At 26.9% G+C, this 25,157-nt stretch overlaps 1 protein-coding gene and 1 pseudogene across 1 annotated transcript; one reads left to right on the top strand and one right to left on the bottom strand.

Moving 5' to 3' along the window:
- The first annotated feature begins 4,237 nt into the window (after window positions 1-4,237).
- On the top strand, window positions 4,238-6,488 carry LOC130934831 (stromal cell-derived factor 2-like protein; annotated as a pseudogene).
- Window positions 6,489-12,578: 6,090 nt separating this feature from the next.
- Window positions 12,579-16,140, bottom strand: LOC130933238 (U-box domain-containing protein 7). Its single transcript, XM_057862792.1, has 3 exons — window positions 15,495-16,140; window positions 13,850-14,783; window positions 12,579-12,836 (listed from the first exon to the last, which is right to left on the bottom strand). Exons 1-2 carry the CDS (start codon window positions 16,076-16,078, stop codon window positions 13,853-13,855), a joined length of 1,515 nt encoding a protein of 504 aa, XP_057718775.1. The 5' UTR covers window positions 16,079-16,140; the 3' UTR covers window positions 12,579-12,836; window positions 13,850-13,852.
- Between the last annotated feature and the right edge of the window lie 9,017 nt (window positions 16,141-25,157).

Here is a 25,157-nt window from a genome sequence, read left to right as displayed (position 1 = left end):
TTAGATGCATCTTTTTAAAAAAGTATTTATATTAAAAAATGTAAAATAATTTTTGTTTGTAAAAAAAAATTTTAAAATAAGATAAAAGAATAAATATTATTTTCAGAAGCCAATCCAAACTGATCCTTAATAATTTTGATTTGTATTTAATCGATACAAATATTAATTTATCTTTAACAAATAATTTTTACTAGTTTAAATGTGTAAGTTTTGATAAATATGAATATAAGTTATATTAATTCATATGTATGTACAAATTTTAATAAATATAGATATAATTATATAAATTATATATTTTTTATATGTAACTCTTATAAATATAAGTATAAATTATTGTTAATTATTAATCCAAAATAATAATATTTGGGGCATGTAACATAATTATTATATTTACATGAAAACATATATTTTTTTCCTGTACAGCCTTTTTAAATTTTAACTATTGATAATGGATAATAAACTTTTAATAAAGAAAACGTATTTCTAGTATTTTTCGTTAATTTTATCAAATTCTTTTAGTAATTTTTTTATTTAATAGTAAAAAATAAAAGAATAAAAATTAATTAATGATTTTTTAAAATAAAAAACATACTTAATTATAATTAACAAAATAAAAATAAAAATAAAAATAATCGAGTTAAATGAGAAGTTGGGAGTAGTTTGGTTAAAGGATTATATTCTCCCATTTGCAATTCTAATTGAATTGTTGGAGGGAAAAAAATGTTCTACAAATAGGCTAATTTTTCTCTACATACATTCAAACGATTTTTAGTATTTAAGTTTATTCAAATATTTTAGACTCATGCATTTTTTTTCGTTTTTTTGTCTGGCGCTTCTCTTTATTTTTCATTTTTGTTATCGTCATCACCAACACCACCACCACCGCCTCTTCTTTTTCCTTTTCCTTCTTTTTCATTATCATAGATCCCGGCTTTCGTGCTTTGGTGAGTCTTCGAGACCCTTTCGATAACCTACGTTGTGTTGAAGGGATATCTACACGATCCGATCGATTGCGTAAAGCGCGCGGTAGCAACGGAACCGGGGAGAATATACAGAAAAGACGGTTCTATTTCTATTCTATTAGTATTCTATTAGTATTAGTTTAGTATTAGATTAGTATTAGTTAGTGTAGTATTAGTTTAGAATTATTGCGACAATTTTGAATTGGTATTTACTTGGTCCAGGATCTTTTAGCTTTTCCTTGAATCATTAGGTTTAGACATTACTTAAGGGATCTTAAATCGTTTCAAAAAAAACAGCAACATACCAACCATTTCTTTTTTTTTTCTTTGAATTATACAAATTCAGGATTGTATCCCGGAATCATCATCATCATCATCATCATCACCATCATCATCGTTATTGTCATTGTCATCTTCTTCTAATGCGTATCGTCGTTATGTTATCGTTCTGATTTCTGAATTTAATTTTTGATTCATTTTGAATATAATTTTCGGTTCATTTCTGAGTGAATTAAGATTCATTTGGTCTCGTTATTCTACAAAATTCAAAACTCTTCCTCCTTATCTTTTACTGCTTCTTCTTCTTATTTTTCATTTTTTTCTTCTTCATCTTCTTCTTCTTATTTCATTTTGTCATAATTCTTCTTTTTTCACTTTCTTCATAGGAATAAAACCAAGAAAAAAAAGAAAAATCAAACCAAAAAAAGAGAAATGAAAAGAAAAAACTCCTCAAAACTTCTCGTAATGTTCTTCTTTTTCTTGTCTTCTTGTTCATCTAATCAAATAAAGAAGAAGAAATACATAAATTGCAAAATTACTTGATGAATTTAGATGTATTTTTGTTCTTGATTCAATTTTGTTTGTGTATTTGTTTTCAAACTGAGTTTGTGTGTCACAATCACTAAGTAATTCCGGTTCATTCTGGATTTAAATAAGGTGCGTGTGATCTGTGCTTATTTTGAAACGAGTTTACATTCTGAATTTAATTTTTCGTTCATTCTGAATATAATTTTAGTTCATTTCTGGGTGAATTAAGGTTTATTTGGTCTCGTTGTTCTATGGAATTCAAAACTCTTCCTCCTTGCCTTCTACTGCTTCTTCTTATTCTTTTAGATTTTTTTCTTCTTCGTCTTCTTTTTTCTTATTTCATTTTGTCATAGTTCTTTTTGTTTCACTCTTTTGAGATGAATAAAACCAAGAAAAAGAGAAGAAAAATCAAACAAAAAAAAAAGAAATAAGAAGATAAAACTCATCAAAACTTCTCATCATGCTCTTCTTTTTCTTGTCTTGTTCATCTAATCAAACAAAGAAGAAGAAACACATAATGTTGCAAAATTACTTGATGAATTTGGATATGTTTTTGTTCATGATTCAATTTTGTTTGTGTATTTGTTTTCAAACTGAGTTTGTGTGCCGCAAATTCACAATTACTAAGTAATTTTGCTTCATTCTGGATTTAAATTAAATAAGTTGCGCCTCGTCTGTGCTTGTTTTGAAACGAGTTTACTTTCTGAATTTAATTTTTAGTACATTTTGAATATAATTTCGGTTCATTTCTGAGTGAATTAAGGTTCATTTGGTCTCGTTGTTCTGCAGAATTCAAAATTCTTCCTTCTCACCTACTAATTCTTCCTTTTCTTTTTTATTTTTTTACCTTCATCTTTTTCTTCTTATTTTATTTTGTCATAATTCTTCTTATTTCACTCTATTGAGAGAAATAAAATCAAGAAAAAATAAAAGAAAAATTAAGAAAAAAAAAAGAAACACATAATAGTGCAAAATCGCCAAGGAGAGAAAGAAGAAAAGAAAAAAAATCAATTTTGTTTGTGTGTTTATTTCCAAATTAAGTTTGTGTATCACAATCATTAAGTAATTTCAATTCATTCTGGATTTAAATAAGGTCAACTTGGTCTGTACTTGTTTTGAAACGAGTTTATATTCTGAATTTAATTTTTAGTTCATTTTAAATATAAATTTCGGTTCATTTAATTTTTGAGTGAATTAACGTTCATTCGGTCTCGTTATTCTGTAGAATTTAAAACTCTTCCTCCTCACATTCTATTTATTCTTCTTCTTTTTCATTTTCTTCTTCATCTCTTTTTTATTTCACTTTTTTATAATTTTTCTTTTTTCACTCTATTAAGAGATATAAAACCAAAAGAAGAAAAAAAATCAAGCAAAAAAAAAAATCCGACAATAAAGAAAAAATATATGAAGAAGAAGGATCACAAAGAAGGGAGAAACGAGAAATGCAAAAAGGAAGAAAAAGTCGTTTGCACGTATAATCACGCTCTTTTAATAAAAGTGGTTTTTATTAGTATTAAACCTATTTGAATAAACTTAGATGACAATAATGTTTGGATGTGTAACATATCTCATAGGTTTAATATTAGAATTTAAGTGTTTTTAAGGATATATTCCTAATTCCTAATTTCCTGTACTGAAGTGATCAACTGTATTATATAGATCATGCAATGAACTAAATAACATGAATTTTTCATAAATAATTATATTGCGTTTCTCATTCTTATTCTTATTCATTTCATGGCTTTGGCCTTGTTTATCTTCTTCACTCTTCTCCTTCATTCTTCTTCCGCCAAATCTCCTTCTTCCTCTGAAAGTCCCTCCGAGGTTTCAATTCAATCCATTATTTTTCTCTTTCTTTCTTTATATATAATTGCTATATATCCTCCATAAGGTGTTTATATATATAAACTTTATAAATGCGTAATCTTACTTCTTATTAATTATAAGGTAGTTAATTGATACTGAAAACATGTTACTTCTGATAATATACGTGATGCTTTGATTGATCCTTATCTTCAGCCAGTGTAGAGACTTTTGCGTTATGAAGGCTATTACTATAATTGTGATTAGGGTTTTAAATTCCAATATTATACACTTTTGGATGCGACTTTTTCTCATACCCTGCATAATGTGCGATGGTTTGTGTCTGATTACCCTGCCATTTATTGTAACTTGAAATGGATTGGATTCATTGCCACCTTTGTTATTTGTTGTAAGTTGTAACTTATTGCGGATTTGTTCCTTGAAAGTTCTGAATTAGCAGTTACGAAATTCAGTCTTGTTGTGTGAATTAGAGTTGTGGGGACTGCAACTACAAAATTATTGTGTCACATCACTCAATATTGTTAGCTGCTATGCTCTATTTAGCATACACATAGCATAATTATAAAGCCTTCATTGTTACTTTATAAAATCTAATGTAAGATTAATTTGATGTTAGCATATATTGTATATAGGTGCTGGTAACATATGGAAGTGTTCTGAAGCTGATGCATGAGAAGACAAAATGCCGTTTGCATTCTCAAGACGTTCCATATGGTTCTGGCAGTGGACAACAATCGGTTACTGGTATCCCCACTGTCGATGATTCCAATAGCTACTAGGTTAGTGTAACTTCTTTCCTTTTTATTTTTATTTATTAAAAATTTAAAATTGAATTATGCTATCTAATTTAACTTTTTTTCTGATAGTGGCTAATCCAATTCTTTAAGACTCTGTACAGAGGGTCTGTTCATGTAAGAAAATACAAAAACATGAAACAAAGACAAGATAAAAGAATTGTGTTTCACTATTCTTATTTTTTAATGGACAAAATATGAGATAAATAATTGTGTTAGAATATATTGTGTTTGTATTTATATGATGTATACAGGTGAAAAATTCTGAATGGTATTTCATGGCAATTTTTTGTTTTCTATTGAACACCTAATAGCCTCTTTTGTTGGTAGACATATGCATTGAAACTTAATAGTCATAATAACATTTTTTCTAAGCTAAGATTCTTCATTGCTAAATAACATGATGGAATAGTAGTTGTTGTAGTTCTCAAAAGTTACATGGCATTAATATTTTGTTGCAGATTGTTAGGCCTGAAAAAGGGAGTTCTGCCAAACAAGGTGATACCATTAAAAGTGGAACAATTATTAGATTGCAGCACTTGGGAACAAGAAAATGGCTTCACAGCCATATGCATGCTTCCCCAATTTCAAACAATCTTGAGGTTAGTTATTCATTAATTACTCTCTTCCTTTGGTATTTTCATAAGGAGTCTATTAATACTTCTATTGCTTTTATAGATTAATGTATTCAGACACAATTTATATCTTGATATATTGAGTTATAAATAAATATACCAGAAAAGTTAAAATGGCTTATTTATGGAATAGAATGAGTGATTATTATCTAAACAGTTTTTATCATTGATGCAATTTGCAAAGGAACAAGTCTCTTTTAATTTATTTTCTAATATTTTTCAAATGGAACTGCACATATAGGTGAGTTGCTATGGAGACGATTCTGAATCGGACAAAGGAGACAATTGGAAGTGAGACATTAAATTTTATCTTTGTGAGAATATTTAGATCTCAACATTCTCTAAGATGCTTCATAAATTATTAGTATTTTACTTTGTTTTCCTTTAGGCTTCTAATAGAAGGAAGTGGGAAAAATTGGAAACAAGATCAGAAGATTTGGCTTCAACATTTGAAAACTGGAGGCTATCTACATAGTCATGATATGACATACTCATCAAGAATTGTTGGGGGACACCATGAGGTAACAATAATTAAGAATGTTTTCTTCTATGAAAAAAATTTCTTATTAGTGCACTCATACATGCCTTCATAATTATCCTATGGTATTGCTTCTACTTAACAAAGTAGTTATTCGCTTAACACTAAAATGAACACTCTAATCTTTTCAGTACTAGTGTAATTATAAATTGTCCAGGGACTACTTTGTCAACAAATCAATCTTATGCTGGTTAAATGGAAAGTTAATTTAAATGTGAAGCTCTTGGGACTTATTAGTTCAACAATAAAATGTTATGCTCCTCTTTTTGGTTTTTGGGACATGAAAATGTTGTGCTCTTTGTGTTTGGTATAAGGCTTGCTCTTTATTAAGTTTAGCTTTTATACCAAAAAAAAAAGTTTAGCTTTGATTTGTGAAGAACAGGAAATGTTATGTTATGATCATGAGATTCAAAAGCCCAATTAGGCCCAATATCTTAATTAGTAATTGTAGGGCTAGGTAAAACAATCCAATTAGTAGTATAAGGGTTAGTTATAATATAAATCAGTATATATAGTACATTAGTAATGGTATGAATCATGAAGTGAGTGCTGAAGAAATGTTTGAATTTCCTTGTTCTGTTTTATAAGTAGTGTAGATCCAATTTTGTGTTCCTCTAAATTTCAATTTGGTACCCCAATTTAGATAGAAAGTCACATTTTTACGATTGAATTTCCACACACACAATATGTTAATGGGTCATTTCTTTGATGTCCAATTTAACATAGTTTTAGAAGAAAATTTACAACTTACATATATATATTTCTCTTAAATGAGCTTTAAAGTGTTGGAATTGGATTATGATCATAATTATGATTTACTTTATTTGATTAGGTTTGTGGTGTTGGTGAGAAGAATGCTAACAACATTTGGTTGGCAGCAGAAGGTATTTACCTTCCAATCACTGAAACCAAAAAGAGAGAGACTTGATTTATTTAAATGCATTCTACCATGTACTAATTTAAGAGTAACACAAAATTTGGAGTTTGCACATTCTCTGAATTCTAATTATAGATGTAGATGAGTAAAATATTCACGAGCATATTTTTGAGGATGATCTTCTGCAATATCTTCAGTTTCTTATGTATATTTTATTTAATATTTATTAATAACTCTTATGGCAGGACTAAGATGGGAATATGACAGAAATGGATTTTTTTTACTGAAAAAGGAAGTTTAATTCCATCACTTGACAATTCAGATTCAGCTCTGTTAATAAAGTGAACCATTAATTTTGAATTATATTTCTTTCAGTTTGGTTCACCATAAGAGACAATCCAGATTTGATAAGAAAAATGAATAAAAAAATAAAAGTAAAGTATTTTAGTGAACCTAAGTTCTTCTAAAACGAATTTTAGTGTGCCTATTGGATTTGATTCAGTTTAAAGATCAGAGTGTGTTACTGAAAGTCCACAAGAATAAAAGACTTAGGAAATTACAGTAGAAAGTCAAATGAGAAGAAAAGGGTTTTTCTATGAGCCAATGGATTTACATGCACAACATGGTAAATGATGCTAATGACTAATAAGGCAGTGTGGTTTATTAAGAAGAAACAAAAATGGGCATTCTCGACTTTTCTTTAAGTCCTGCCTGCATGCATGCATAGTTTGTTCAATTCTTATGATGAGGGAAATTGTGCCATTATACCTATCCTGCATGGTCACTTTAATTTGGTGTTTAGTGTAGGATGGAAAATGATTTTTTTTTTTTTTTTATTTCATCTGATCTTGTAAAATGTAATCTCCCATTTTATAAATTTTTTTTTGGGTCTTACTTAAGTCTTGTAAAGTATAAGATAACTGTCTTCAAATATTTGAATGTTGACAATTTAAATAATTAAAAATATAAATTAACTTCATATTCATTAAAGAAAATTGGATTAATTCAATAAAATTATACAAAACAGATAGTTTATGCATTAGGTAATTTTATTAAACTACTCAACCTTTCATGAGTATTGAATAATGTATATTTTCATGAATACAATTGTTTAACATCTGAATTTTTTGTAGTAAAAAATAATAATTTTCTCTTTTAAAAGAGATAATTCTCCCTAACTAGGAGAGTATTCTCTTTTTCTTTTCCTTTTTTCCGATAAAGCTAGAGCCAGTAGGGATGTCAATAGAGTAGGACGGGGGCGGGAGAGGGGGATGCCTCCCTGCTTCTCATCTCTGCCCCCAAATTTACTCTCTGTCCCCGCCCCTGTTCCTGTCGTGGGGGAATATTGCTCCCCATCTCCATTTTTCATAGGACCCCATTCCCCATCTATCTGATAGTTCTAATTAATTATTAATTTCCATATGAATAGAGGTGTAAGTATCCATTCTATACAAAAATAACAAGATTTTATACAAAAAGCCTAAACAACAAGATGGTGACTTCTTTTGAAATGACGCAATGGGAGGATGCAACGGCGAGCCAAAAGATAGAGAAGTGGACACGGTAGGAGACGCGGCAACAGAGAGGAGAATGGACACGACGACAAAGTTACGGAAAAGAACGCCGCAAATAGAGAGCACGACGCGGTGAGGATTATGGCACGGTGAGGTGTGACGATGCGATGAGAAGGAAGAGCGGCAAGAGATGTTGGATGGAGTATGGACAACGTTAGAGATTTCTGAATTGAAGAAGAGTTATGCAAATGAGGATTAGGAGTTTTGGGTTTCTATATATATATATATGTGTGTGTGAAATGACTAAAAAACATATATGAGAAATAAACTATTAAGGACAATTCAGTAAATTTATGAACTTCGGGGATTAGTGGGGATGGGGCAGGAATTTCCACTTGGGTCTCCGCGTCTGTCTCGAGGAAATTTTGTCCCCTATCCCTATCCCTACAGAAAAAATTCTCCACAATCAGATCTCCATTCGAAACAGTTCCCGCAAAGATCCCGCGTCTCGGAGAATTTTACCAGAGCCATTGTCACTTGACTAATTAACAGAGAGAAGCGCCAACTATTCCAAGTTGATGATTAAGGTTAGCATTCTTCATTATTGATGGCTAGGGATTCAAATTCTCATATATTTGTTAAGATAAATAGTAGTATCAAAGGCTAAATTGTGAGCTAGTACATTAAATACTAATTATAACAACATAATATGTAAAATTGAAAATGACAACAAAAACCTGCAAATGCGAGCTTTTATAGAAATATCTAAAAATTGAAATGACGACAAAAATTTAATTTGAGAGTGTGGATTGTATCCCCAACCTAGCAAATGCCCATGCTCCAAAATGTATTATAATTAATAAATATATATAAACTCAAAAAATAGTGTTATAAAAAGGAAAAAAAATAATATTCAAAGGAGTGAGAGTAAGATTTTTTTTCAACAAATCTTCCCAACCAACTATTAACTTAAAAATTAATGATAAAAAAATCTAATTATTTTGCCTAATATACATAAAATAGTAGAAATAGGTTTGCTATAAATTTGTCGACTAACTCCTCATTATTCCTAGTAAACATATATATTTAGTAATTAGTGAATAAATGGAAATTATCCGATTTGTATATTTATTACGAAACACCAAATAATACGGCTCATTTAATGTGTTGTATATGTATAGTATAGTATAGTCGGTGTCCTTATAGTATAGATTCATGTATCATCTATGCATGATAATAATGGTCCACTTTCGAAAATTTTCGTCAGATTTTGGCCTCAACTTTTTTGTTTTACCACATGTATTTCGTTGTGTTGTTCTTAGAAGGACAAGCACATCAAACTACTCCTACAACGACAACTCATGTAACTTTCAACTACTCCCTCAGTCCCTTCTAACTCTATATACTACATATTAAATGTTCACAAAACAATAACACTGTTTATTATATACCAAATATTTCTGATATTTGTATAGAAATAAAATAGTTATTTAATTAATTATACATTTTAATTTCTTTTAATTAATAAATAAAATAACACATATTAATTATTAAAGCTATTAATATCAAAATAGTGTCTAACTAGATGTAAGAGAATGTATATGAAATGATAGTTAATATATCTCTTGTTGAATGGTGTAGAAATTTGTTAATGTAGAAACGAGTCATGGAGTGGAAGTATTAATAATATGCTCAAAATTTTTAAATAAACGATTAGGTAAACCACCAAAAATATATTTAAATTTGTTTATTGATAAAAATATTTTCAAATATTTTTAAAATGTGATAAAATACTCAACATTAAATAATATTTTCAAAAAATATTGTAAAAATTGATTTTGATGTATTTTTGTAAGTATGATTAAAAAAATGAGATATTTTTATCTTTAAAATTTGGTGATTTTTCGCTAAATATATATTTTTTATGATTTTTCTGTCAACAACTAATAATACTTTTAAAAAATAAAAAAAAATATAAAAATCAAATTTTTATCCGATTTGTATGTGTGTATTTTTTAAATAGTTATCTAAATATTTCTATAAAATTTTAAATCAAATAGATAAGAAGTTTGTCAAATACAAAGTTGTTTACCACTTTCAAAAAAAAAATATTCTTTTAGATATTTTTATTATATTTTTTTTAATTATTTAAAGGTATGTTTGTAAATAACAAAATTTAAGTATATTTTTGTCTATGACAATTTTTTGTTTTTAACACTATGATTCAAGGGTATATCAGTAACATCAATTGTTTTAGGGTCATTATATATATATATGAATTAACAAAGTTATGCTACATACCCTCTTGATGTAGGGCCTCTAAAATCTGCAAAGAAAACATTATTAATTATGGAATGTGGTACCATATATAACAATTATGTAACCTTTTCTATTAAAGGCGTGCCCATTATATATTTTGCCTTTGCAGGTTTTTACTTTTTTACTTTTACTTTTAACTGGACACAAGAAACATTTAATTAGTTGTCCAACAATTGTCTTTACCTTGATTTCCTCTTTGTTTGCTTCATTTTGTTGATGCTTTTTATTTTATAACAATTGCATGTGCAAAGAGCAATCATGTGATTTATAATGAAATCCCCACACTTTACCAAAAGAATAAAAGAGAAAGTGTAATCATTTGTGTCTATTGAGACCACTGACCAGATATCATAGACTACTAACATTTTACTTTGAAGTTTGAGAAAGGGAAATTAAAGGAAAAACTAAAACTAATAATATAGTTCAACATTTTTACAATTAATTATAATAGTGTCACAAATCATTGACTTAGGTCAATATATAGTAGTGATTGGGACAGGCTCTGCAAAGATAATACATAAACCTAAAGAGAGAATCAAACTCTGTTTATTTATTTATTTATTGGTGGATTTAATTAATATATATCTTAAGGACACATGATAATAAATTTATTATTAATAAAAAAATTTAAATTTTTTTATTTAATAAATATAAAATAAATATAATAAAAATTTAAACTTTTTTATATTTTTAATATTTTTTAATTTATAATTTTAACCTATATTTTTAAAGTACATGATTGATAAACCCTTTATTTATTTCAGAAAATTTTCTTAGACACACTGGTGGCCCCATCTTCACAATAATTTTCGTGGGGGGATACACTGCTAATGTCATGGTACTATGCAATTTATGATGCACACATTTATGTGTAGATTTTCATAAGATCATTTCTCATTTATCAAAGTCCCCACATATTCAGTTTACCCTAAATATGACATGTATGATGTATGTATAACATCATCATACACAAGCACTGAATTATTTAAAACTTTCATTTCATTTTTTTCCCCCAACAACATTGCTTTATAATGCAATTTTTTCATTGAGCAGCATGTGAATGAAGTTATATATAGTTCAGTTTGACAAAGAAAAATTGCCTTTGTCTAATTTATTGGCTTTGGCATGAAGCTTGAATGGGTGACATCATGTTAATTTAATTGCAAATGCAATTATTGTGGTTTACTTTAAGATAATTTAGGTTGAAAACTTTGTGTAATTAATTACTATTTATATACTCATTATGATTGTTTGGAATAACCCTTTGTTCAGAAAAGGATATGCAATTGATTATTATAAAAACACACGTACAACATCTTTTTTGTATGAACTAATCTTCACATCATTTTCTCTCAAGTTTCAACGCAAATTCTCAAATTTGTTGCCACCGAATCAGGAAATTGACTATAGTGCCAACCACTAATTGACGCCTGCTTTTCCAGAATTTACATACATTATATGTTTATGAAATTACTATGGCACCCTGTAAAATTATAAAGGATCAATATTACTTTTAAGATGTGTGTGGTTAAGAAACTGCTAAAATTAATTTATCAATTTAAAAAAACTTAAAAGCCATTCTTAAACAATTGATTAGATTAAAGATACCTATATATTTTCATATAAAAATTAAAAAATATCTCGCATAAATGCTATTGGACAGAGATGGTATTTTTTAAAAAGAAATATAAAAATATTTTTCTCAAATATTATAATAAATATCAATCTTGTTAATATTTTTTAATTTTATTTGTATTTCAAACGTTTTTAAAAAGTCTAAATATTATTCTCACTTTTAATTCTATCAAGGTACTAATGAATATGTATGTAAATTTTTTTAAACTAATTATTTTCTTCAATTTAGTAGGGAAAAAAGGATCTTATAGAAAGATATAAGAATTTGAAATAATGACGTGGAATGGAAAACATGATCATGATATGCTAAATCTGTCATGAATTAATTTTTTTTATTTTTCTATTTTAAATTTATTATTTTTAGCTATTTTTTAATTTATTCATGGTAAAAAGTTAAAAATATTATAAGAATTTATCACATACAATATTTATGGCAATATCTTTATTAGTAATTTTCAATTGAGTTAAAATGGAATAACATTAAATCATTTTTGAACTGTTTGAGACAAATATGGAGAAAAAAGGTGTTATATTGTGCATGCTAAAAAAAATGTTTTAAATATACTTTAAAAACATGCAAATATTGCTAATATAAAAAGACAAACCTTTGAAACCGCAATAGCGGAAAAATTAAAGAAAATCAACCCTCAAGAGGCAGTGTAGTGTAGCACATGATGGGAAGAGTGGCCTAATTAAATTAATTTTATGAAACCAATAACTACATTAACATAAGAATATTTACATAAAAAAGTCAACAAAATTAAAAGCAAATATGAGAAGATAGCATTACAAAATGAGAACCCCACAAGGACCATCACCTAACATTTACATAGTGGGGACAAAATGCCATACATACTTATTTGCAACAACAGCTCAGCCATGCACTCATACCAGATCTAAGTTGTAACCCTTTCTTCCATCACATATGGATCTGCGAATAGTTGAAAAAGAAATATATATTATACACTACACTTCAGTAAACTTATTCATATGGCATTAAACTATTTGAATAATTACTAGATGGCTATATCATTACTCTTTTTTCCAAGATTTCAACACATTTATATATTTTATATTGAATTTTGCTATCTTATGCCCTAAGACTATATGTTAAAATTACATTTATTGAAAGAAAAAAATTAAAATCTTTTATTATGTGTCTTAAGAATACATATTAGTTAAACCTTTTTAATATTTAAGAATATATATATCATTACTCATAAATATCAAGGGTTTTAACTTAATGGCTTATTAATCTGATTGAAAATGCATAAGCAATTAAGCATAATAAACTACAATCAACTCATTATCCAAGATTCCCGAAGCACAAAACCACGAGGAATTGACAAACCAACAGGGGGAAAGATTCTCAAATAGAGAAACTGCATTGAACAGTCTCTGTTTATATAGAGTGATGATAATGACCTACAACCTTTTCCTAATTGGCTCCAATTAGATTAAATATAATAAAACACATAGTAGGGCCATTAAGGAGACAAGACTGTACTATGGTTTGAAAGTGACTCCTGGAATGTAGGGACACTAACATCAATTGTTTGACTGAAAAAGCCCTAAGATTTGTTCAATTTTCATGCATACCCCTTATTGGCAGGAACCCCCACTATCATTGCAGTGTGTTTACAAATGACAAAGGGAAAAACTCATACAGGTTATTGTCCATTTCTATAGTTTAAAGGGTCTCAATTTTAAACAGTGAGTTTTTTGTGTTGGATGGTTCGTATTCATGCTCATGTCATAGAAACAGGATCTGCCTTTAAAACACACCCAACAGACAACAGCAACCCAGAAAGAATGGATGCTACCAGAGAAAAAAACTAAAACTAAAAATAATTTAACAACTATCTAATATGATTTTGACAAAGGCTTATAACGAGCTATAGACATAAAATGAAAGATCAAAACAATTATGAATTGAAGACTAACTCTTCAAAATGGCAGGCTCTTCGAAGTTGAACTTGCAGTGAGTGATTTAAAATGATCTGAAGGAACAGTATCTTGAGGCAAATTGGCCCTTTTAGCAATCTTCCTCATATTGTTTTGCAGACTCTGCTGGACTAACTGCTTCACTGCTTTCTTCTCCTCACTCATCATCTCCTCCTCCTCGTCCGAACCATCCTTTCCCCCTCCATCCATCTTTGCACAAGACGATGACGATCCGCAGATTGGGGCCGATACCGTTGCGCCTAAATTCCCTCCAAAGCTCCCTGAAACCTGCTTCCCTTTGTCTACCCTCAAACATTCCAATATCCTTGAGGCCCTTTTCTGTGCCAATGTGGTACCAAGAAGGGACAACTCAAGGAGTGACGACGCAATCCCAGCCTCAATCATGGCCTGCCTATCGCCATAAGATTTGTGCGCCATTATCATCAAAACATAAGATGCCTTTTCTTGGCATTCCGGTGAGTCGGTCCAATTCAACACATCTACAAGGATAGGGAAAGCATCCGGGACGGCACTAGTGGCCTTCCTACCCTCTCTTGTTGACACCAAGTTGCTTAGGATTGCGAGGGCTCGGTTGGTTACTTCCATATCTCCTACGGAGTTTATCAGAAATGGGACCAAGTTGGTTTCCAAAATGAATGAAACATTGCCTGGGAAGATTGAAAGATTGTACATTGCTCTGAGAGCATCTTGTTTGGCTTGGGAGCTTGTTTTATTATCTAAATTCTGGAGGGTTCTAACTAGGAATGGTACTGCTGCAGAGGATCCAATTATTGGTTTGTTCGAATCCAAAGCACTCAATCCGAGAAAGTTTGCAACTATTGCTTCTGAAACTGATGTTTCCACAGAATCTGGAGATTCAATTAGCTTCAACATCTTGTGTACAGACCCAACTTTCACAATAGCAGCTTTATTTCTGCAAAGAAAAATAAAATAAATTTTTTATTAAATAAATCACAGAATTTGGAAATTAACCACGAAAATTTTCATGAAAATTAGTATATGCAAAAGTGGAATGTGAAAACAGAGCAGCAGAGAATCACGAAAAATGTATAAAAAATATTAAAAATCACAGGCTCGTCAGTCCAACTAGCTAATCACCACAAATTAAATGAATGAATGCGCAAAAAAGACAGAGAAAAATGGCCAAATAATAAGAAAAGGGGGAAATGATCAAATTTTATGATTAAGCATGCTAACATGAAGGGAGAAAAAGGTGCTCTTGCAAAGTGTAATTGGAAAATAAAACAACAGAAAAAAACACAAAGCTACGATTTTCCCTTCCCTACTCAGTTTGAATGCATTAATAGAACCACACACAACAAACAAAAAAGCATAGGATTCTCATTTCAAGAACAATTAACTGGCCAAAGAAGAAGAATCAATCAATGCGCGCAAATGACCGCAGAATGAAAACTGAATAATGAAAGAAAGATGAGAATAACGAAATTAAAATAGGTTAATCGCGTTGAACAACACAACATGTCTGATCAAGAAAAAAGAAAAGAGAGAGAGAGAGAACGTTGACATTGAAAATGACACATAACAACTCAATCAATACAGTGATACACAGAAAAAGAAAAATAAATTCAAACAATTAAAAGAAGAAGAAGAAGCAGCAGCTCACGCATCGTTTCCGATTCCAAGGTTAAGCAACGCGTAGAGCGAAGCTACCTGAGAATCGAGGTCTTCTAAATCGAGCATGGCTGCAAGCGGCGGAATCGCTCCGAGCATTGCGAACGTCACTCTAACCTCAGCGTCCTCCCTCGCCAGCCTCCTCACGGCGGAAGCTGCGGCTACTCGCTTTACCGGAGGCGAATCCTCCGCCTGAAGCTCCGACACGAGGCGCTTCAGGTCGTCAAGAGCCTCCTCCTTCTTCTTCGTCTCGGTTTCCGCGTCCACCTCCGAATCCGCCATGCTCAGGAGATCCGAGAGCTTCTCGGACCTCACATTGCGCTTCGGGTTAGGGTTAGGTTTCGGGCATTCGGAGTCGGAATCGGATCCGTCGGTGGAGGAGGCTGAGTCGGTGTGATTATTCCGGCGGTAAGCGGCGCCACCGCAGCTGAGGGCGTCGAAGATAATGCGGCGGAAGGAGGCGGCGGATAGGGAGTTCCACAGGCGGACGTTGCCGCTAACGGTAGCGGCGGAGGACTTTGTAGGGTGGTGGCCGAGAACGAGGGATCCGACGTTGTTCCGGTGACAGTTTGCCATTGTTCGGCGACCTACATTGCAGAGAGAGAAAACGGTTTCGGTTTTTTAAGGAGTAAGAGACCGTTGAGTCCACGCATTGGTTTTGTTCTTTGGCATACTAATTTATACTCTGCTCAACCAACATTTTTTTTCCCCCGAAGACACTGTAGTTAATATGCGTGCTCACAAAGCTTCACTGAATATTTTTTTATTTCTATATATTTATTTATTTATTTTCCGTTTTCTATTGGGGAAAATTGGAAGGATTGGTAGCTATGAATTACGGATATTTTGCTGTTAAAAATTTGGTGCACGAGTCTCTATATTCTGTACAGTTATATCAGTAAGTGTACTGGGTTGTCCAAATAATATATGAGTAAGTTAGGATCGATTTTCCGAGAATTGTAGTTTGAAGCAAATTATGATTATTTTGCAGGTGTTAGTCAGGCGGATCAAAAGGTTGATAGATTGAGACAAGGGTAATCAGTAGGAATATGGTTAAGGATTGGAGTTGCTGAATTAACTCTAGTATTACTGTCTTCTTTTTTTGTAAACTATTTCTTCCATGGTGTTGATTGTTTCTGTGTGTCCGACACATTTTGGATACGACACTTACCGATACTCGTTCGACATGCGTGTCTATTGTGTTCCACCGTGTCTTAATAAAAAATAAAAAATTCTTTTCTAGACACACCTAAATACTATCACGTATCAACATGTCCAGTCTTATTCTTAATATATATTCTTAAAATAAATTTAGATATAGTATATATTATTATTTATTAAAATAAAAAATATTTTAAATACTTGATATAATTAAAATAAGACATTAAAAATAATTACAAAATTTAATTTATATTTTAATATCAATAAAATATCAAAATATCATTACGATTTATCTAAAAAATACTTTATATTTTATATTTATACGTGTCCTCGTAAAATTTTAAAATTTGTGTATCGACATGTTTCGTATCATATCGTATTCCATATCGTGTCGTATTCTGTGTATATGTATCAGTATCCGTACATCATAGATCGGTAGAAATAGAAACAAGCCACTTCATGCTTGATGACTTGATGTTATCGGAATGAATAGTCAAAATTGTCCTAAAATATCACCCATTTTTTAAATTGATTTTTGAAAAAAATTTAAATTAATTTCTTTTTTTTTTTAATAAGTTAATTATATTAATTTTTTTGTTATTTTTATTGTTAATGGTATAAAAATTTATTAATATGATATGTTAGATGATGTTACAGTATATACTTAACAAACATTTAACCGTTTTAATTGATTAATAAATTTATAAATTTAAATTAAATTAATATTAAATTAAAAAATTTTAATGTCTTAAAAACTCTTTTAATTTGGAGTTAATTTAATTTAAATACATAAATTTATTATGTTAACAATTAATATTTAATGTGTTGGATCAACAAATTTTATTATTATTAATAATAAAAGTAATAAAAAAATAAATATGACTAACTTACAATTAAAAAAAAATGAATTAGAAATATCTTTTTAAAACCAATTTAAGGAACAAATAATTTTTGAAAGACAATTTTAACAAGTTACTTATTATTAATATATCAATCTTGTATTGTATATTTGTAGTTATTACATATTAGGCATGAGGTTTGGCAAGGATGGACCGTTAGAAAGTCTACTTTGACCCTAAACTTGTTAACGACTATATTAGTAAATAAAAATTTTACGTTGAGTTAAAATTTTAAGTGGGTTTAAAAACTAATAAATACTTTTTGGTGACTACTTAGATAAAGACGTTTATTTTATTTTTTGCTAAAGATATTTTTATGTTGTGTTTTAATTAGTTTTTATATAATTTATTCAGTGTTTCTCATTATATATTATTAAATTCTTCAATAATAATAAAAAAACATTTAAGTTAGACTAAAATAAAAAAGATAATAAATTAACTATTAAATTTTTTTAATTATTTATATAAAAAAAATATATCACATTCATCAAAATATATATATAAAAACAAGTTCAAGCCTTTTAAAATTTTTATAAATAAAAAAATAATTAATTTATATTTGTAAATATATAAAACAATTACTATATTATTATTATATTATAGATTAAAATTCACTAATTTAATTTTTTTTCGTTTTTAATATAAAAATTAGAAATAAATAAAATTTTCATAACTAAATGTAGTGAACAAAATATATATAATATTAATTAATTCTTAAAAAATTATAAAAAAAAGTTTCTTTCAGTTTAGTAAAATAATTATTTATTAAAGTAGACAAATTAATTATTTTTTTCTCATATACAATTTTTTTAAAACATAAAAGTAATTAATTAGGATATTAGTTAAGATAATTAAAGTCACTATTTCATTAAATTCTTAATTTAAAGAGAAATTCTAGTTAATTTTGGTATAGAAATTTTGAATTTGAAAACATTGATAAAAATTATGTTGAATTTTAATTTATTTTATTCTCATTTAAATTAATCACTACATAAGTTAAAGTTCTGTTTTGAAGTTATATTCGAGCTTTAATCTGGTTTTTAAAGTTTCAATTTACTTAGTTTGATTTTTTAACTTAAGTATCCGTGACTCATATTAGGGTTTTAAGTGTTTAGTTGAAAAAAAATTAAGGTAAAAAAAATTCAATTGTCAAATCAAATAGTCGCTAGAACGTATAATGTAGCCTTCGTTGGTCCATCTCAGCATGTTGTTAACGATTTTGTGAGACTGTGACAAAAATAATATCAGGAACCAACGTGAGTCATAACTATTAAGTTGGGAGAATAAATTGAGTAAATCGAAATTTTTGAAATTAGATAGAAATACGAACATAATTTTAGAGACCAATAAGTATTATCTCTTTGTTGACAATTAAGTTATTTTAATGGTAATTAAGATCTAATAATGATTTATAATAAAAAAGCAGTCTTTTGCAACAATGAATCTATAGTAGTAGTTAGGGGTGTTTATAGATTAAATAATATTCATAAATCCACAGTATTTATCCGTATCTGATCTGTAATTTGTGGATATAATTTGATTTGTAAGATGATCGGATTGGATCGAATCGGATCCACACTCTAATCAGATAGAAGTAAATATGTTTAAAAAAATCGGATCCACACTCTTTTATTATTATTATTATTATTATTATTATTATTATTATTATTATTATTATTATTATTATTATTATTATTAAAAAATAATAGACCAAATTATTGCCATAACATAATAAAAGTATGGAAGTGTTCTTTTCTAATAGAGAAAACAAAATTCTTTTTAATAGTTTATTTAACGTTTAGTAAAATAAAAATAAATTTTATTAGAATAAATTTTAGTACGAGTTTAATATTTTTATTTATCATAAAATATTTATAGAATTACTCATAGATAAATTTTAGAAAAAAGAAAAAAAAGCATGATTTTTAATTTTATTTTTAAATAAATTTATTTTTAATTTTAAATAAATTTTAATTTTATTTTTTTAATAATATTAATTTTTTACCGCATATAATTATTCAATTATTTTTTAATTATATATAAATAAATTACTCTTAATAAGACTTTTTTGTGTTATTGAATTATCTTTTCTAAAAAATAATTAATTATAAAAATAATTAAAATTTTCACAACAAAAATAATAAAAGAATTATGAACGAAAAAAATTAACCATCATGATAAATTTTTGTATTTTTATTCATATTTTAATTATAAACATAAATATAATTTGATTATATTATTTATGAAATGTGACTATAGATGTAGATAAAATTTGGTTATATTACTTATATATAGTTTCATTATATTATATTGCTTATAAAGTTAGATTATAATTATGATAATAGAATTGTTCTGATATTTTTATATGTGTGACTAATTAGTGGTGTTAAAATATTACTCTTAATTATAAATAAGGTTTATAATTTAAAAAATAAAAAATTCAATTAAAAAGATACAAAAAAGATAATGTTAAAATATTCTAACTCTTTAAAATAAAAATATTTAAAATTCAATAAAAATGATTTAAAATTTGAACTAAATAAGAATTTATATTCAATGTGTTTTGTATTAACTATATTTGATAACCTATTATATTATACTGGTTGAAATTACCTTTTATAATGTTAATTTTTTAATAACACTTTATTATAAAAACCATTTTTTAGAATATTTTAAAAATTAATTAATATTATATATATTTTATTACACTATATCTTATTATAAAAAAATGATTTATTTCTAATGCTTATATAAAAAATGAAAACAAAATTTAAATTAGTAAATTTTAATCTATAATATAATAATAATATAGTAATTATTTTATATAATATACGAATATAAATTAATTATTTTTTTATTTGTAAAAATTTTAAGATATATATATATATATATATATATATATATATATATATATATATTGATGAATGTGATATATTTTTTTATATAAATAATTTTAAAAAAATTTAATAGTTAATCTATTATTTTTTTGTTTTAATCCAAATTAAATGTTTTTTATTGTTTTTGAAAAAAAAAATTTTTGAGAAATTTAATAATATGTGATGAAAAATACCGAATAAATTACACAAAAATTAATTAAAACACAATATAAAAACATCTTAAAAAAAAAAGATGAAATAAGCGAGTGGTCACCATAATTTTTTTACATATTTATTGAAAAGATTTGGTAAATTCAAAATGGAATAATGGATTGGATAAGGATGTGTGCATAATGTTTTCAAAGAAAAAAAAAGAGTTCAAATAATAGAATAAGTAAATTCTTAGATCTTTGTTATTTTTAAATATTATATATAAATAAATAATAGAATAAATAAATCATGTTTTATTTTTTTATTTAAATAAATTAATTTTATTTTTTGTTAGTCTTGCTTAACTAAATAAATTGTAAATGATAATTTTTATATATTATTATTTTATTTTATTCATGATATGTATTATTATTTATTTATAAAATTATTTTATTATTTTGCAAGAAAAAATTGTATAATAATTGAATATTACATATACATGTCAATAAAGTTAAAGTTACTAGTATATCTTTTATTCATTATATATCTTTTACTAGTATGAATATTTGATTGAGATTATATATTTGGTTTTTTTTTATTTTATTATTAAAAATAATAATATAAAATATTTTTAGTAAATTATTAGACACAGTCTTCTTAAATAATTAGTTTAGTTTTGTCTTTACTTGTGAGCTTTAGTTTTTGAATGAGTGATTTTATTTAAGGGTGGCAATATTATTAGGGTATAATAGGATTTAGATCCAACCTTAACTTTATCTACTAGTTAAAATTTGTATATAAACTTAACTCTATCCTATCAGTTGGTTAATAATATTCCAACACTAATCCTATTCGCCCGTTCTTAACTCGCGGGTATCCAACCATACTTGCGGGTTACAAAAAAGATTTAACATTATTATATACCTTGACGATAATTTAAAATATAACTGACTTTGATGTAAAAAAAAAAGTATTAAATTATCAATTAATGATTTTTTTTAGTGGCTAAGAATCTTTTGTATTTAGTGAGAAGTCTTTGATTCAACATCCACTACATATACATATATAACGTACGAGTTGATCGGATAGAGTTGAGACTCAAACCCATATCTTATCCGGCCCGCACGAGAATTTTACCTACACCCTATTTTATTCGTTGGGAATTGAATTAACACCAAAAGTAAAAAATAGTATAAGGCATGATATAAATAAATAAGAAGGAAATGCTCAAACAACTTTAAAATAGGCTCTTGTTTAAGATTAATTTTATTTTTTTTATTAATTTAAATTTTTGAGATGAGTAATTTTATAAAAAAATTTATTTAAAAATTATTATACAAAACTTAGTATATATATGTATATATCTTGCATGCTAATTTTAAACAAGTCTAGACCGGTTTGATAATAGGTGTAGTCTATGGTGGCCACAAGTTTTGGTGTCTATGGTGGCTATGGACTTTACAAAATGATATTTCAACCAAACAAAATGAAAAATTAAAGCACGTTTCAGTTCTATTAATAAATAATGACATGTTTATGAGTGTAAATAAAAGAAAAAAATTAGACCATTTATCATATTTCTTGACAAAAAAATGATCTACTTAAATTTTAATATTAGAATAATTATCTCCACACCTAGTAAATTGAACATCCGATATATCTATTATTCACATTATTTAATATTTTCATTGTCTACTTATACTTTCTTTTTTATAATTAATAATTTTAAATTTTACTTGACTAATATTAAAATTTAATTAATAACAGTAACTTTAGACTTCAAATTTTTTATTGCAGAATAAAATAATTATTTTAATTAAAAATAAAAGATATAAATAATTATTTATTAACGTGAGAAAAAAATTAATGCAATGTAAGTATTTTTAGATACTATTATTTTTTAAATTTTGGGCATTGGTAACAACTCCATTTTCAAGGACGAGAGAAAATGATAAATTATTTTCTGTCAAAAAATATGATAAATAATCTAATTTTTTTTCTTTTATTTACACTCATAAACATGTCATTATTTATTAATAGAACTGAATTGTACTTTAATTTTTTATTTTGTTTAGTTAAAAATATTATTTTATAAAATCCATAGCCACTATAAACACCAAAACTTATGGCCACCATAAACTACACCTTAATAATAAGGTTCACAAGCCTAACAGATCCTTACATCTTAACATTAAAAAGTTATAACATTTGTTATAAGCTTTAAAATTTTCAATCAAGCTAGGCCGCTTGGCCTGATTCAATTTTTAATTTGGTCGATTTTGGTGCAAATCCTAGAATCACACTTGATTTGCAATTTTTTTTTTCATTTTTTAAATATTAGTTTTTACTCTAATTTTTAGTTTTAAACAAAATTTTATATTCGTAGCTCCATATCTAGTTTTTTCTAATTTATTATTGATAATTTAAACTGTCTTTTTAATCATTAGGATATGTATTTATTATTAGCATTTAGCATTTTGCACCACCACTCGTTATTTAACAATTAGTTTCAGAATAACTAAATTATTAATTTTCACGTTAAAAAAAATCATAACTGAAATTAGCAAAATATATAACTAGTTTTTAAGAAAAAACAATTAAAGAGTGCTGGTGGATCTTGACTAATAATCCAAGAGAAAAAAGATTCATGTCCTTTCTAAAAGCATTTGTCATGCATGCATACATACTTGGCCAAAAATGAAGGACCAGAACTTCTGGGTTCTGACAAGCTTATTGATAATGTTGTGATTTCAGCAGTTCCAAATCATTTGATAAATAAGTGCTAATATAAAGTAATTAACTAATTACTCGTCGGTTTGCAAATAAGAAAGGTTAGAATAGAAGAACCATGCATGCATGTAACCCGTTTTAACCCTCTCATGCAAGTGTGTGAAAACTAAGAAATAGAAAGGATATTGATAAGAGGAGGCATCATCATTATAACTCACAATATAAAGGTGGCTTCGGTGCTAACTGCATGCTTCCGGGCGGTCGCTACCCACTTTATATACGCCCTTAATTAATCTTGTATTCTTGTGTTTGTGTGGTACCGTCTGGAGGCCATGATGTCATGATGGTGTTGAAAAAAAAATAATTTTTTTATTTACCCAATTGTTTTATTAAATATGATTTTTTTATTATTTAATACTTTTTATTTATTTTTTTTATCTCACTTAAAAAATATACTATGAGAGATTACGCTTAATAAAAATAATTGAAAAAAATTTTAAAAAATGCATTCTCTAGTAATATACATGCATTTTTTTCAAAGGATTAAAATAACATATTTTTGAATGAGAAAAGGTTAAATTGATCTATGATCTTTTGGTTTGTAGAAGTTTTTAATGATTTAAAAATACGTTTAAGTTTTTGATCTTTTCAAAATCTAAACACATCGATCCTTGAGTCTATTTTGTCTAATTTTAAAAATTTTATCATATGTGTATGCATATCAACTAAGTTAGTACAACAAAGAATTTTTTTGTTAAATCGGACAAACCCAAGTGAATATAAGAGGTTGATATATTCAAATTTTAAAAAAGTCAGAAATTTAAATACATTTTCAAATTTTTTAAAAGTTAAATATTCGTGAATCAAAAGCTCAATAACTTTTTTTTTTGAATCTATTTAATCAAAATAATACAATACATATATATATATAATTATTATTTCATTCTTTTAAATTAGAAAGACTATGTTATTTTACATTTGTATGTTTTAAATAAAGAGGTAAAAAGTATCATTTAAGGAATTAAAAATAAAATTAAAATAAATTAAATATTAAAAATATTTTTTTAAAAAATTAGAAATTTAAGAGACAGAAGGCATATTTTTTGGGTTTGATTTAGATGGATTTTATATATAATATATCAAAACTTAATGCTTTAATAAAGAACTTTTTTTAGTTATAAATTTTCTATAAATATGTGCACTATTAAGTAATCTTTTAAAATGCTTTTGTTTTGTGACACGGTGTACAAGTCAATTTGATAATATATTATTTGTATCATCATAGAAAATAACAATTGATTCTGAAGTTGTTTAATAATAAATATTAAAATATTAAAATGTATTACGAAAAAGTGTCAGACAACATGTAACTTTTTGTTCTCTGGATATAATTAGAAGTTATATATTTAAAGAAATGTTACGGATAAAGCATTAATTAATTCAAAATCTTATTTATATTCCGAAAAACTTCACCTAATAATGATTTTGATATTTTTCTTTACAATATATATCTTTACTATCACAATTTTTTCAGTTTTTACTGAATTACACAATGACATTGATTAATATCTTCTAAATATGTTTTAGCACTATATAATTTATTTTTCTCGCTCCATAAAACTAATTTCTACTTAGTACTTTGTTTTTAGGTGTCACTCATATGTAAAGTTATTTAATTTTTATATGAAAATAATAAATAAATTTTATTGAATAATTTAATATATTTAATTTAATTTCCATCTAAAGTTTCGAATATTATCTTTGGATAATAGTCATTTATAAAAAAATAGATTAATAATTTTTAGTATTTATTATTATTATTTATTCAGTTAAGATATT

Source organism: Arachis stenosperma, chromosome 6 (assembly GCF_014773155.1).
Source record: "Arachis stenosperma cultivar V10309 chromosome 6, arast.V10309.gnm1.PFL2, whole genome shotgun sequence".
Lineage (NCBI taxonomy): Eukaryota > Viridiplantae > Streptophyta > Magnoliopsida > Fabales > Fabaceae > Arachis > Arachis stenosperma.
This window is presented reverse-complemented; position numbering and strand designations above follow the sequence as displayed.

Excerpts from the sequence above, each read along its gene's own strand:
- LOC130933238 (XM_057862792.1), bottom strand. The coding sequence starts at position 16,078 with ATGGCAAACTGTCACCGGAACAACGTCGGATCCCTCGTTCTCGGCCAC. Across the intron at positions 14,784-15,494 it reads CTTGGAATCGGAAACGATGC|AAATAAAGCTGCTATTGTGA; the intron begins GTGAGCTGCTGC and ends TTTTCTTTGCAG.